Raw genomic sequence first — 15,985 nt, 5'->3', positions numbered from 1 at the left:
CAACTAGCACTGGATAGATGTAGGCCCATTTATTAAAACTGAAAATTAAAGATTTAGCCTTCTAAAGGGCTGTGTATTCTTTCCACTATAACTTTTATTGTTCCTCGAATTAAGCACATAACTGGTAATCTGGTAAACAGAAGGATGTTGGTTTGATCCCCACAGCCACCACCATTGTGTCCTTGAGCAAGGCACTTAACTCCAGGTTGCTCCAGGGGGATTGTCCCTGTAATAAGGGCTCTGTAAGTTGCTTTGGATAAAAGGGTCTGCCAAATGCATAAATGTAAATGTAAGTACAGTCATGTACATTTCTGTGGAGAAAATAAGTTTGTTTAATGACTGACCTAGAATCAGTTGTAATCTTTATTTAAACTGTTGTTGTATGACCTAGATTTGAGTCCATTCAATTAATTAACAACAACATTTAAATAGCAAATAGGGATGGGCGATACCACTTATTTTCTTTTCGATCCAAGTCCAATATCGTCGATACCGATACTTCTGTTACATATATTTTTTTACGATTACTAGGGATAAAATGGGTAATTTAAATTAATAATTTAATCAATATTCAATTCATTATTATTATTATTATTTTTGCCAGAAAATTATTAGACTTCTGATTTGTTTACCCTTTAAAAAATTAACCATTTCACTACAGTAATACAGTTTAACCATGGTATTTAGGTACCACACAATTAACCATGGTTATATTACTGTAGTAAATCAATGGGTTCAGTATTATAGTAACTTCATGTTAAATATGTATTTGAATTAATACTTGTCATTATTGTTCCTTTTATTATGCTACTATGAAAATTGTTAATACTTGAATATAATTCTAACTAATAAACTAATTCATAATACGCAATATACTGTTATTAATATGAGTGTAGTAATGTTCACGATAACCTGAATTACCATAGCCTACATATAAATTAATGTTTTTTAATGTATTTGTGTAATATTATGTGCTTTTCTGTGTAGAGTGAAATTGTTTTCCTTCTTAGAAATATACATTATTTGATATCACGGGAAAAAGACACCACTGACAGCAGTATAAAGCGCAAAAAAAGAAGAATAAAAATATATTTTTTCAGGGGTGCAATAACATGCAATATTTTCACAAAGTTTAATTGCATAAGATACATTTAAATGTATATACATATATTTACGTTTATCAGGGAAATAACTATGCAGTGCAAATTATCGTTTCTCCAGGAACGATTGTGTTAAAGACGCTGGAAATGTCCCGCCCTTTACTAAAACGGAAAATATGATTCGTTAACAAATATCCAATCGCGTCTGAAAAGAACGTTCTGATTGGTGGATCAGCTCAGTCCGACTGTCTGTCTTGCCAGTGCTCCCCAGTGCATCTCTGTACATTTTTAATAATAATAATAATAATAATAATAAAACACAATTCACTCAACTGAGCTGCAGCATCGCGTTATTAGATTGAAAATGTTCAGTGTCAAATGCTCGTTGTTCTGGCGGACACACGAATCATCAGTTATTTCATGTGAGCATACGCAAAATCCTAAAACTGATATGAGCACATACGACTTATAGACTACACACCAGAAGCTGCTTCTCTGATTTTCTTTCATTACCTCTACAAGGCGCTGCTCCCTCTTGTTTAAACGAGTCTTGTGACATTGCAAGCGCTTGTATGCTTGTGTTTTTCGGCATTAATGAAGTTAAGACGAGTAGAAGAAACAGTTCCCATCCTGCAAAAGTATTTGCTAATATAGCCTAATCCATTTTTAGCTTATGATTATTGTTCGTGGTAATCAAATAATAACACCCTAGTTAAAATAAATACATTATTTAGAATCAATATTTTTGTGTGAGGATCGATATTTTCGATACAACATAGGCCTAAGTATCTTGAAGTATCGATACTTTTAGGATAGATCCGCCCATTCCTAATAGCAAATCTAACAATGATGTACAAAAAATTATAAGAAAATAGATTTTATTGGTGTAGGCTACTTTTAGTCTAATACTTCGTTTAAATTATCTATTAATTTAATTATACATATTAGTACACTACTGAGGTAGGCCTACTTCAACTTGGGAATTAACATTATTTGCGTTTGAACATCATATGTTTTTCAACATTTTGGTTTTTTACATTTCCATTGAAGCACAGTAGGCTACTGTGGGTTATAAGTGGCCACAAAGGATACACATCATGCATCCTCTGAATTCCCGTGAAAGTCGCATTCGAGGGCTGCATTTGAAGTGTCCTACTCGCTTGTCTTAAACGAGACAAGCGATCTCCGGAGGATGCATGCTTCCAAACGCTTCCAAACGAGACGCAGCCTTTGTAAAGAAACACTATGCGCCTGCGCACATAAGCGTTCTACCACAGAGCGGTGAATACAAACAATGAAGACGGCGAAAGCATCGAGTAATTTTGTCTGGACGGATGATGAGGTTGCTTTATTAGGTGCTACAAGTGACCCTGGACTACACAGCACGCCACGCCACCTTTTTATGGACTCCATCTGTGATCTCATGTTAGTCTGTTCGCCCTGGAGGTGAGGACGAGGTTCATGCTAAACACGTAATACGCGTACGCATGATGCCATCATTTTTGTATGTTTACACGGAGACGATACCGGCATAATTTACAAAAACTAGCATTTTGAAATCCGTTTTCAAAAGTTTGCATTTTCAGGCCCCAAAACCGCGTTGTTGTGTAAACGAACAGCCAAAACGCATAAAACGTTTTCAGTTTTTAGTTGAAAACGTCGTGTAAACGGACCCAAAGTCTACTTGCACATAGTTGCCTTAACTTAAATAGTTATGTTTATTATAAATGAACACAATTAACTTATTTACACAAATTTTGGAGATGTCATTATTCAATTCAATTGAGAGAACGAGTTTAATTAAACAGTTGAGTAAAGTCAGCTCATTAAGGTTTTTATTCTTCTTCAAAGAGTGTAAGAATTAAGTTTGTCAAATATTTCTTTCTTTCTGACAGTGGTGACTTGGAAAGAATAATAGATTTTTGTTGAAACAACAACCATAAGTTACTTTGTTATAAAGTTTTAAATTATACGTTATTTTTATTTTTGCTTAACATTGTAATTTATGTTTGTAGTAATTGTTTGCTCTTTATTTGGAGATATGAATCTACTTGAATTAGAAGGATTCATAACTCCGCTCATTTTGGTCAGTATAATGTGATTTGAATCAATTTGATGATAAAACTGAATTATAATAACGTAGTATCTTTATTAAACAACAATTTGTTACTCCGTGAAATCTATCTCTATCATATCAGTATACTCAAACGCACACACACATCTGAACATATTAGTATATAACCACTTTTGGCCTGTCACTGGGAAAATTGTGCATAAACAAAGTATAAATTTTTGTATATATGTACTTACTTTAAAATGCTTTTTCCAGTCTTCAGAGATGATCAGTCTCATATATAGATCTAGAGCAAGGCTCAACATGTTCTTTTTCAATATTATATTCATTTTTTTTATCTAAAAACCAAAGTTTACAAAAACAACTTTAGCACCATATGTCATCAGTATTAATAATATTTTTTTTTTCCCAAAAATAAGATTTTATGCATTACTGGACACCAGCTTTGTTCTCAAATAATGGCAATCAACCAAAACAATTTACGTTCATTTGTATTTGACAACATCAAATAAATCTTCTTTTTTTTAAACATAAGTAATGAATACAGTCAGTTAAGAAAAATGTTACAGATAGAAGCAAATAATTTGCTAAATAACTTTGTGCCATCTTTCTTGAATAACCCATGTCAGAAAACATGTTTCAATGACAATGTAACACAATCTGTTTATACAGGTAATTTACCTGTCTCCAATAGCATGGATAACAACTCTAAAATCAGCAGCAATTCATCTAACAACCATAATCGTTAATAAGACCATTTTCCAACAAAATATACAGCCAGATCTACAATAACAGAAGAGATACACATAGAGATGACAGGAATTTACAACACAGCAACCACCTTCTATATAGCATTTACTTTAATCAGAAATAATTTTAGGCCTGTGTATGAATGTCAAAATGTCTCTAATACTAGTGCAGATTTATAAATCTGAACACTTTTTAAACAAAGATACATAAAATGCACATAAATCTTGGAAAATGTGAAAATGAACAAATATTCTGCACCAATGCTTGAAACATAATACATGGCACCATATTTCAAAGAGTGATGTTTGGCTGTAAACTGTGTCGAGGTGGTTGTTCTTCCAAAGAGGAAAGTGTCCGTGAGCTTAAAGAGGCAGGTGTATCAGATGGTGGCCTTGCTTAGTGAGCCACAACATCCTGCAGTCCACATTCAGTGGTAGCACCTTTAGAATGTTAATAAGCACCAGATCAAGAAACAAAAATGCACCGTTTTGTTTTGGCTGTATTTAAATTCCGATGATTGTAAAACCACTGTACACATCAAAATTGACTGGATACAATGAGCATGTAAATGCTCTCAGAGAACCCTGGAAATGGGTGGAACATTGCATTGAAGAATGCTAACATGCAAATGTGTTGGAGGGGTCACCATAGATGCATTCTGAGGGCATGCTAAGAATCCAAAAGATGTATAAGCAGTCTATAGATGGTTGAGCACTATAGGCCTTTAAAAAGACTTAAATACTTCATGTGTCCAATGCCATCTAAAATTTAGCTTAAAAGGTTTGACCCAGTGAGCACCATGTTTACACATCCCGTTTCTTTTATTCTTATTGGTCTACACACATTTTTTTCTTCTTTTTTCTTATTTTTTTCTTTTTGCAGGCATAAATCCATTTGGCTAGACAATTTTGTTCACAAGACAAACGACAGAGAGAAAAGATTAACTTGTTGGCACTACAGCTCATTCATTTTGCAAGACAGAGGAAGGCATAGGCAGAAGTACATCAACAATCATCAAATAAATTGCTAACTTCATCATAACTGTCATCTAGTACCCAAACCAACCAATTATATCAAGAGACTGTCTCATTAACTTTCAAATCCAATCACAAACAAAACCGTTGAGTCATATGGAACCGGTCAGTGTATTTATAATTCAGGAAATATGTTGAACCCATTGTTCAAGTAGATGGTAAGTATTGCCTTTAATTTATAATATGCTGATAATTTAGTTTCGCGAAGACTTGCCCCAAAACAGAAATGTGAGCACTACTGAGCGCATTTTCTCTGAAAGTATTGGACAATATTTATTGGCTATTTACAGTACTGAGTGAAATATGAAAGGAGATAGAGACACTGGCATTGTTGTTTGCTGCATTGGCTGCCATGGCTACATAGAAGCACCCAAAAAGACAAGGCACCACAAAGAATCAGATATTATAGGCTGGTCCAGCTCACCCACCCTACCGTAAGCATGTACAAATGGTGGCATGACTTTAGTATTGACTGATCCTTCATATAGAAATACAGCCATAGACCAAGTAACTTGTTTAACTAGTAAGGCAGTAATCTAAACAAACCAACCAATTCAGAATTGCTCTATGGGACCAACGTGTTTGGATTTGTTGCACATCCTTTCCCTATATCTATTCCAACACAGCAGTGTTGGCCACTACTCATCAAACTAATGAGCAAGTGGAACCGGTGAAGAAAATATCACAGTGTAGCTGAAAATATATCACCTGTTTAAATATGTATCTCTTTCACCTCAACTAATTCTGTAATTGGACTATGAACATATCATGGGATGCCAGGCAGCCAAGTCACCAACAATTACACATCATAACTAATCAAGGTTGGTGATATCCCAGCAAACAACAGTGCATTAATGTGCAAAGCACCCACAGGAGTATAGTACTGTCACTTATACAGGCACTATAAGGGAACAGGAAGTTACATAGGATTAAACACAAAATACTGTTGGAACTAGCTGACTATTTCCTAAAGAATGTCATGTAGGAATAGTTTACAAAGTAAAATTCCATCAAAATCTACTCGCCCTCAAGTCGTTTCTAAACCTGTAAAAAATGTATCTTAACGTGCCAACATACTGTTCTAACGAAACTGAAAAACTAATGTTTGTGACGGTATTTAGTACAAATTCTGGCTAAAACATAGTATTTGTGTGTTTGATGTGGTGGTTTGAGCTTACCAGCACAAACATTCAGGAAACATTTATTTCGTTAGGTGTGACCTGGTCCTCCACCTATTTTGATTGCAACATCTTTTTCCACTCTCGTCTAGTGAACATAAATACACTGGAGTGCAAAGTTGCCAAGCTGGTGCAAATTCACCTATATCTGAACGATAGTTGACATAGAGACATTTTTTAAAACCATGCCCATTTTGTTTTTAGATTAAGTGCTCTTTTATTTTTGAATGCGCAAAGTGCAAGTCAGCGTGGGTGGGAGTGTTTGTGCTAACATGTTGTATGCACGCAAACTGTGGGTGTATTGTATGTAAATTAAATTAAAGGTTTGGAACAATGAGAGTGAGTCTAAATGATGACAGTATATTAATTTATGGTTGAACATTATTTTAAGGATGTTTGACATATCGGGTTTGAAAATTAGAAGACAAGTTTGGAAACATTATTATTAATTTTTACATAAAAAAATCTAAATGTCTCACAGGCTCAATTATAATATTATGTATAATACTGTATATTCTTAGTTATGAATCAAAGAGAGAGCATGTATTATTAACAACTAATGTTGCTATTTCACAACTTTTTAAAGTCCTGCATTGATTCTTAGTTCAGTATATTCTGTAGTGTACAATACATACAATGACAAAAGAATTTAAAAGTGAAGTTGCACCTTATCTCTGTGTTTAGAAGCGTGTTTAGGCTTATTTTAGTTCAGAGCATGTTCTCTAACGCATATGGCTGTATGTTTGAGCTGTATTATCAAGCACAAAATCAGCAGGGCAAATGTCTCGGTTACGTATGTAACCTCGGTTCCCTGAGATTAATGGAATGAGACATTGCATCACTAAGCTGACGCTACTTGGAGTGTCCTTCTACACGACCTAGCTGAAACCATTCTACAATAATGCCATGATTGGCTATGGTGTTTAAGCCCCACCCCTTTAGGCACAAAGCTGTCTGGTATTAACGTGGGCATGCAAACAGCTTTTGAGGGACCTAAGTCCATAGTGAAGCCAGTTTACACAATGTTTCATTCCCTTCATCTCAGGGAACCGAGGTTACATACATAATAGAGACGTTCCCTTACGATTCAGTACACTTGACATTGTGTCACTAAGCTGATGCTATGGGGAACAGATTCCCATCATGCCACACTACATGACATAACCTTCCTAGAGAGGAAACATGATGCCGCAGTCTCCCGGGATGGCGACTGACATGAGTATGCCGCAAGTGAAAGACCCTCATGGTCAGCCTGGAGGGGAACATACAGAATTTATATGTGAACGATGGTCGCTGCACTGTGAGGAAACAGGATGATTGCGACTGCGAATAGTCAAATGGCGAGGTGGGGTAAATGTTAGTCAGAATACTGCAGGGGTGCGGAGAGTCTTCTCGTTGTCATGAAGATCCCGTCCTCTGACTTGTGCATGTCGATGGCGAAGTAGTAGAAGGCTTCTAGACAAATGAATCGCTGTCTTGAAGAAAATTCTGAGGAATGGTGTTTGCGTGTCTACTTTTATAACAGACAGCTTAGTGTCTAAAAGGGTGGGGCTTAAACACCATAGCCAATCCTGCCGTTATTGTGGAAAGGTTTCAACTATGTTGTGTAGAAGGACACTCCGTAGCGTCAGCTTAGTGACACAATGTCATGTGTTCTGAATCAGAATGGAAATAACATTCTGTCTACATCAGATGCGAGCAGCGTGGCATGATGCGGCCAAAAAATTTGCTCCCATTACATCCAATGACGCTGTCTACAATTGATGTGTCCGCTTGATGTTGCGATGCGATATCGTTCACATCAGATATAGACAGCTTGTAACATGAATCTATATGCATTGATGTATTGCAGCACTGACATAAGAAAAATGTATAGTTCAAAACTAATATCAACATAGCTCGTAGGTTCAGAATAACGCTGAACCTGACCATTAACATAACAAACAAGCCTGTGTTATCATTATCACCACAACTTACCGCAACATGTTTTTGTAGTTGAATCCATAATTCTGTATGTTGAAATGAAGGCATTGCATGAACACAACTCTTTATTTTCACTGTGTGAAATTAAGAAAGTGTTTGTTTTGAGCACTTGACTGCTGTTGCAGCAGTGACGAACTTGAGTTGAGTGACAGAGCGACGCTGTAAAATTCTGGTGCCGTAAAAGTCCTATTAAAAAAAACTCAATAAATTACACATTTATTAACACTTATTGAATTAAATCAGTAATATAACGACAGTAACATCACCCATTGTAATGAAGTAAGAGTAAAAGTTTTTATTAGAATTTATCGCTATTAGATTTTCGATTTTGTGTTCTGAATAAGAAATTTAGTAATTTGGGTTTGGAATGACATGAGGGGAGTAAATAATTTTTTGGGTGAACTATTTCTTTGAACAACTATTTTAACCCATGAACCTGATATAGCAAGGCTTATGGAATTTGTTTGCAATGTGAAGTTGGAATAATAATTCCTTGTATGAAGTTGCCTGCCCATCCCCAGTTCCCTTTGGCCAGGTTTTAAATCCAATGAAACAAAGTCTTTGCATCAGATTATCCCAGACGACACTCACATGAGAGAGGTGGAGGGGTCAGAGCAGCAACCAAGGATGGAGCTGAAGTTAGAGGTAAGACTTACAAACCAAATCCACACACATGAACATTCACGCACACACTCGAGTTTACTCACACAGACCATTGTCTATCCTCATGTTCTTTTTCATCCCTGGCAAAAACCCTCCACCTCATCCACTACAAACAATCTGAAGTCTGCTTTTAAAATTCCAGCAGGCACAAAGGGGTTTGTAGCAGCCCATGCAGTGAAACTTGGCATCCCATATTAATGTCTTCACTTATCTGGCTGAGACAAATTGTGTGCTAGAAAACCTATTGGAAGTTTGAGCAGTTAAAACAAAAAACAACAAAAATGACCTCAGCCCTCATTGAGCAATTCATTCTTTCTCAACTGAACTGATGGAATCTGGGGGAAAATTACCTCAAGATTAGAAGTAAACAAGCTCAAGTTGCTTCTGCTAGAGGTAACCCTCAGGTCTGCCATTAAACAGACACGTTCTTTTAAGTGCACCGTATATTGACTAATTGTATAAAATGGGACGTTTAATCCAAATATCTTTGACAAATGAGAACAAGCCCTCATTCATTGGTTGACACATATTGGCAACCCAGTCAATACTCAATATTTGCAAACTTGCCAAGCATTCTATGGTGTATAAATTTGGCTAATTTCCCTTTTTCCAATCATTTCAAAGTACATTTTCCAAAAATATTGCACACTTCAAAGAAATTAACTTTCCTTATAAAAATGAGTATAGTACATCAATGAATTAGAATAGCAAACCATTTACATGTGTCAATGTGTCAAAATTCTTATTTTGAGAAATTGTTTGCCTGTTAATGAAGTAAAGGTTTAAATGGACACAGAAATTAAATTTTCATTTGAACAGGGAATGATGGAGGATTACTAAAGTTAAGAGTTAAGCACCTGACATTGCAAACATTTATTTTCTTTTAAACTATTATTTTGTGTGTGGGGGGGTTATGGATGGTTTTAAACTTAAATAATGCAATATGTCCCATTTTTCAATCTGTCTTTCATCAAGTGTGCTCTTATTTTCTACAGATGGCTTAAATAAATATAACAGTGGGCCATATGTAATAACTCATATATTCAGCTCACTAAGATTGCAGAGTTGTAGATATTACATCACTAGTAGGTTTTAGTAAGAAAAGACAACTTCAGAGACATGCAAATTTTAAGGCCCTTATGATCAAAATGCCAGTGGCAGTGTACGCAACACCTACATTTTACACCAAATTTTACATGACATCATTGCTGTTCAACTAGTGACTTATTAATTGTGTAAATTCCATTGTTATTTCATTTATGTTGAATAAGTGACTTGACCTATTTGGAACAATTTGAAGTCACTTTCCTCCATCATCACAGGAAGAAAAGGGGGGGGGGGCGGCACCATGTGCTTTTGTTTGACAATCAAATGTGCTTTTTAGCATCTTTTGATTCTTTTACCTCAGTTATATTTGTCTTCACAACTATTTGGAAAAAAGTAGGCACAAAATGGCAAAACTGAAATCAGAATGAGTATGTTAAAGATTATGTTCTTCCATCATTCCCATTATGTCACAAACACCATCAACCATACATATTTGAACACTAACATTAATAACCCAAACTAGGGAATGCATTTTTGACTATTTGATCTCCATCTCTATTCTGTGTTTGTCAAAATATATGTTGAATATTCTCTGTTTAAACTCTTATTTTTTTAGACCTTAGATGCACTCTCATAGCTTGAGGGCACAACTAAATAAAAACTTTGAAGGAAAAAGCACCAAGGGAAGTGGAGAACCAGAGAGGGCATGAGAGTAGAGAGGCATTGAATGCCTTCATAGGGAGGACTCATACTGGAGCAGCTCGTAGAGGAGTGGCCCATCCCTGTACCTGATGCCCACTGCATTGGGGCTGATGTACTGGAGGATGTTTATGGTCCGCCGCAAACGTCGGTCCACAAAGTGAGCATCCCAGGCCGGGTAGCGCTTCCTGGGCATGTCAATCTTGATTAGGGGCCCTTCGGGGGGAATGGGCCTCCCCGCTGCATCAGTGGGCTCTGTGGATCTCACCTGGAACACAGGGAGGCAAGTGTCCACGGCAGCTTCCTCTGGTTCTCCATAGTCCTCTGAAGCCATGCCCCTGGTGGGGGTGGCTTGGGAGCCCCTAGGCCCTGGAGTGGGAGCCATGGGCTCAGCCTCTGGTGGTAAGGGGAGGCCCCAGAGCAGCTCAGCACAGCAGGAACTGGCCAGCACCCTGAGCCTGGGCCCCATGGGATGCAGCACCCCATAGTAAAGGACCATGCATGCCACTCCAGAGGCAAAGCACAGGAAGACACCACAGAGGGCAGATGCAGCGTATGAGTCGGTAGTGGTTGGGTCTCTGTAGGCATACCACAGCGCAGTCAGGATGGTATTTTCCACAAGCACCAACGAATAATAAACCACCATGCGGTATCGGGTCCTTCCCTCCTTGACGTTAAACCAGCAGAAGACGTAGACCACGCCCACCACCATGTTGAATAGCACCTCCTCCCATTTGGACATACAGAAGTCGGTGCCTCCGTGGATTACCCAGAAGGCCATGGCACACCAGTGCAGCACCACAAAAATGCCAAAGTAGAGGTGGAAAACGGAGGCAAATAGAGCGAAAGACAGAGCCCGAGAAGAGATGGTGAACAAGCGCCACATGAGATGCACCAGTGCTCCCCGGTAGCTCATGCTCTTTTGGTCATCACGGGAATCACGCAGAAGCTTGTGGTAAGAGGCCAGAACCCAAGACAGAGAAAGGAGGGACGTGACCGCTGACACACCTGCAGGACAGTGTGGAGGGACAAAAAGATTTAAAGACCATGTGAAATCAAAATTACAATTTGGCTGCTTTTAGTCCATATCTGCTAGTTTTAAGGTCATCTATATTTTAAAATGTTGACAAATTTGGTTTCTGAAGATGGAAGCACTTCATTTGCAGTCTCTCTCTTCCAGCTAAAAATACTCAGGAACATCAATAACGTCCAATCAAATTCTACATTAACTTTGTAATTCATTCTCTCCAGTATTTATTCTTAATTTTATGTAATAGCAAATCATCTAATAATATTATTGTATTCATAATATAATTGATAATTAAATATTATATTTATGATAATTTACTTGAGTATGTTAATATATTTAAAAAAAAATATGATTCTTTAAAATTTATGTTGTACTTTTCTTATTTAAAAACTATTAATCTAATATACATATATTCTCTCAATAGGGAATTTTAATAATCAACATACAGAAATAACATTTTGCCAAATTAAAATTATATATTTATAATATAATTATAATCAATTAACTTATAAATACATTTATTTAACTATTTATTATTCAATGATTATAAAATTTATATTTAATTAAAGGAGAAAATGAATAGCCAAAGTAAATTTGTATTTGATTGGACAAATAATAATAATAATGTGCTCAGATGCAAATTCACAGTCTATTTAGTAAATGGAGATATTCTATACCCTTATTGGATCAGCAGCTGGTTGCAAGAAACACCTTAAATTAAGAAAAAGGTATAATGACCTTATAATTATATAGTTATATTTTCTATAATCAATTATATATAACTTATTATAATTATTATTGTTTTTAAAAGGGTTTCTTGTAACTAGGGTTTGGGGGTATTCCAAAGACCAGACAATAAAAATGTATCAAAACGTATTAAAATATTTCCAACAAACCTTTTTAATAACCTACATTAATTTGTCTGTTATTCTACCATGCTGTAAGTTCTGTTTGTGTGTGGAAAAAGCACAAAAGCATAATACAATGTATATAAAAAAATTTAATGAGTAATAATAAATATCCGTATCCAGTAATGCAAATAAAAAACTGACTAACACATACAAGAAACACCTGCCTGGCATTTTTGGAGGTGTTTTCTAATTACTTACCTCTGCCTTACACTATACACAGTAGGCTATATTTCGTCTAACATAGCCATGCTATACTGTAGCAGTTCATCCTGCTGAGCTTAGAGTTCTTCACTGTGTTCATAAAGCACTCTGCGCTGCTGGCAGTGCTGTCACCTCAAACGTGAGAAATGGTCCTACACTTCAGATTATTCGCTGCACAGCAGAAAAATATTGTCGCCAGGCAAACACAGTTGATCCTTCAAAAATTCTCAGCCAAGGCAGATCTTTCAGATTCATACACAAGACAGCCTTTTTTTCAGATGCACAGTATGGACTTGCCATGATGTACAATGTTCTGTGAAAGAATGATTAAGTTGGCTGCTGAACTTGTTGATGAATTAATACAACACAAAGCTGCGAGATCCAGTTGGTCATATTTTGTTGTCACTTGAAAAGCTATCAGACTACAGACATGTTGGCCTTGCATCATGTTGTTTTTACTGAGCCTTGAGCCACACTCGTGAAAAATTAAAGGTGCCTTTTCAGCAACATTTCTAATCATGAAACAGAAAGACTTGATCATATGACAAATTACCTCCACTGTTGCAAAGCCAATCAAGTCAATTTAAAACAACTCTAACTAATGGAATAATTAACCTTTAATTGAATTCTGCTATACCACAATCAAGAAATACAAAAGCATATTGAGTATTATTCCTACTCAAAAGTATAAATTATATTGAATTGTTCTTTTTATTTCACCAATTTAACTTTTTTTGATATTAAAATACTCCTATCCAAGCTTAATATGCAGAAGCCATTAGTAAGCCATTCATAGTTTGATATCTCTGAAGTGTAAACAATATGGCTCTGTGGAGCTATCAAAACATTCCTCTATTTGTTTGTACATCCCAATATATAACTTTGGCCAACTAATGGCGTGTGTTTAGCACTATCTGTTTGTCTAACCAATGCAAGGGGGTTGCTTAATGAGTGCAGTTTTCTGTTTTGTGTTGCAGTATTTCCCATTGAAACATTAAGTTTGGTCAGGAAATTTCAAAGCGCTCAACTGTTTTTGTTTTTAAATAGGACATAATCATGTCACCAAAAATCATTCAAATGTAACATTTTAAATGTGTTCATCTGCTAAAAGGAAATTTTAAACAATTAAGAGTACCCTGACATATAGATAACATGGACTTAAAAGCTACAAAATAAAAATCAAAATTGGTTTCTTAGAATCTTTAACTTTTCAGATTTTCACATTTAAAGAACGTCAGAGGTCGAGAATAGAGCCTTGAGGCACTCCTTACACTGCAGTGTTTCGGCCCGGTTCTTCTGGATCATGATGCAGAGCTGCAACACCAGCTGTGGAGCACTCTCCAGAAATGCCTCTAGTAGTCGGAGCATGTTGACATCGGCATACTCGTACATCATGGCCCAGTAGAAGCGTCGCTGGTTCTCCTTCTGTTTGCGGCTCTGGATTCCAAGGTACATTGTTCTGATGTACCTACAGAAGTGCAGATACAGAAGGAAAGCAGAGATGACATGAGACTGGAATATGCAGAGAGGGATTGTATAAATTACATTTCAGATGTATAAAAAAAGAGAGTAAGCAAAGAAGGGAAACATAGAGAAAATAGAAAAAAGACGAGAAGAGCTGAATCAACCAGACTGATATCATGTATCCATTATGGATATACAGCTAATTTCTAAAGTCTTAGTCCACCCTGAAAATCTAGGATAATTCATCTAAATTAACCCTGGAAATAAAACAGTACATTTTATAATTTCGAAAATTTTAAAACAGAAATATTATGATGTGAAATTAATAAACAAAAAATTAGATCCTGCACTATATCTAGGTCAATAAGCAAATTTGTGATACTTACCATGTTACCGTAATTCCTATGTACAGAAGGTCAGATTTTGCACCCATTGAAGAACATTAGATATATTTGTAATACTCTCAAATCTAGCTGGGATAACATGGATCAACAGGTTTGCGCAAACTTATAGAGTCCATATCAGCAGGAGTACATGCTGACATTAAAGCCAAAGGGTGATATAAAGTATATATATAATTTTATTTTTATAATGATCTGATGATTTAGCCCTATCCATTCTGCTCATCCTGTGTGAGAGAAACCACTGTGTATAGTAAATCCATTAGTCCAGTGGTCAACAAGCATCAGTCTAGGCTGGGATGGAGACAGGGTGTTCTGTGTCAGAGACTGTAAGAGATTCATTATCTGTGATTGCTGGCTTGGATGATCTTCTAGAGCTTGTCAGCCACACAATATTTAGCCTTTGGATGGCACAACGTTCAGCCACGTTTCTCTCTCATTTGCCTAAAACTCATTTATGACACTTTCATGTGAGAAGATGCAATACATAAAGAACATGCTTAGAGGAGCAAATTACATTCAGTTAATAACAGGAGATTTTGAGGTCAGCAGGAGGTAAATGGCACTCACAGGCACAGTATCTAAGAAAATTAAAAAGTTGTATTGATACAACTTCATGACTTCATTCCACTAGAGTTTTCACTTCACTGTTGTGTAAAAAAGAAATTGCTCAACATAATCTTGACACAGCAACATTAAACTCCCCGTTTATGATGTTACCAAAGAGACTCAAACTTTCTCAACAAATATTTATATAAGTGATTAATTAAATTATTAAAAAATTTGCGGTTGACAGCCCTAATATATATATATATATATATATATATATATCCTTGAATCTGATTGGACGAGCCGTTCCATGAGTACTGATGGTCTCACTCTGGGACGCTTCACTGTGTGTATCAGCAGTGCAGATGTGTTAAGAGCCATCTGTTTCTTTACATTTCATTTTGTGACATTACATATTTTAGACAGCAGGTGGAGGTAAAAGATCATTTTTGCATGTAATATGAGTTACATGATGTGAGTCAGCATCACTAATTTTTTATGTTCAATAGCACTCCGTGATCACTCGTATTACTACTACACTACTAAAGCTAGGAAATATCTTTACATGGCATTAAACTAACAACTTCAACGCAGCTAAGAGACACAACAGACTGATTAATTACACAAACTCAAGGTGCTTACCTCTTACCAGGCTTTCCACACTAGGGAGGAAAAAATTGCAGTGGAGATTGGGGTTTATATAGTGAAAGTCTCTTGTGCACCAACTACCACAAAATAGGTAGGAATACCTCCGCTTGGACAGCTATTTTTCCACTGAATGTATATCAGAGTTTTAGCTAAGAAATGTTGGTGCCAGCCAACATGTCTTACAATGACAATGACAAAGTTTGCCAGACAAATGTATTGTAAATGTATTTATCCCCTATATTAATGACCGCCC

General features: G+C 36.3%; 1 protein-coding gene across 1 annotated transcript in view; it reads right to left on the bottom strand.

The window, feature by feature from the left end:
• Window positions 1-10,562: 10,562 nt before the first annotated feature.
• Window positions 10,563-15,985, bottom strand: part of LOC127622280 (XK-related protein 6-like) — a 96,102-nt gene continuing 90,679 nt past the window's right edge. The window contains exons 2-3 of the mRNA XM_052096340.1: window positions 13,942-14,138; window positions 10,563-11,536 (exon numbers count right to left, since the gene is read on the bottom strand). Of these exons, the coding sequence (XP_051952300.1) occupies window positions 10,563-11,536; window positions 13,942-14,138 (1,171 nt within the window). The remainder of the gene's footprint in view (window positions 11,537-13,941; window positions 14,139-15,985) is intronic.

This window comes from Xyrauchen texanus, chromosome 28, assembly GCF_025860055.1.
Source record: "Xyrauchen texanus isolate HMW12.3.18 chromosome 28, RBS_HiC_50CHRs, whole genome shotgun sequence".
NCBI classification, from domain to species: domain Eukaryota; kingdom Metazoa; phylum Chordata; class Actinopteri; order Cypriniformes; family Catostomidae; genus Xyrauchen; species Xyrauchen texanus.
Note: the sequence above shows the minus strand (reverse complement) of the source record. Positions and strands in the feature narration are given on the sequence as shown.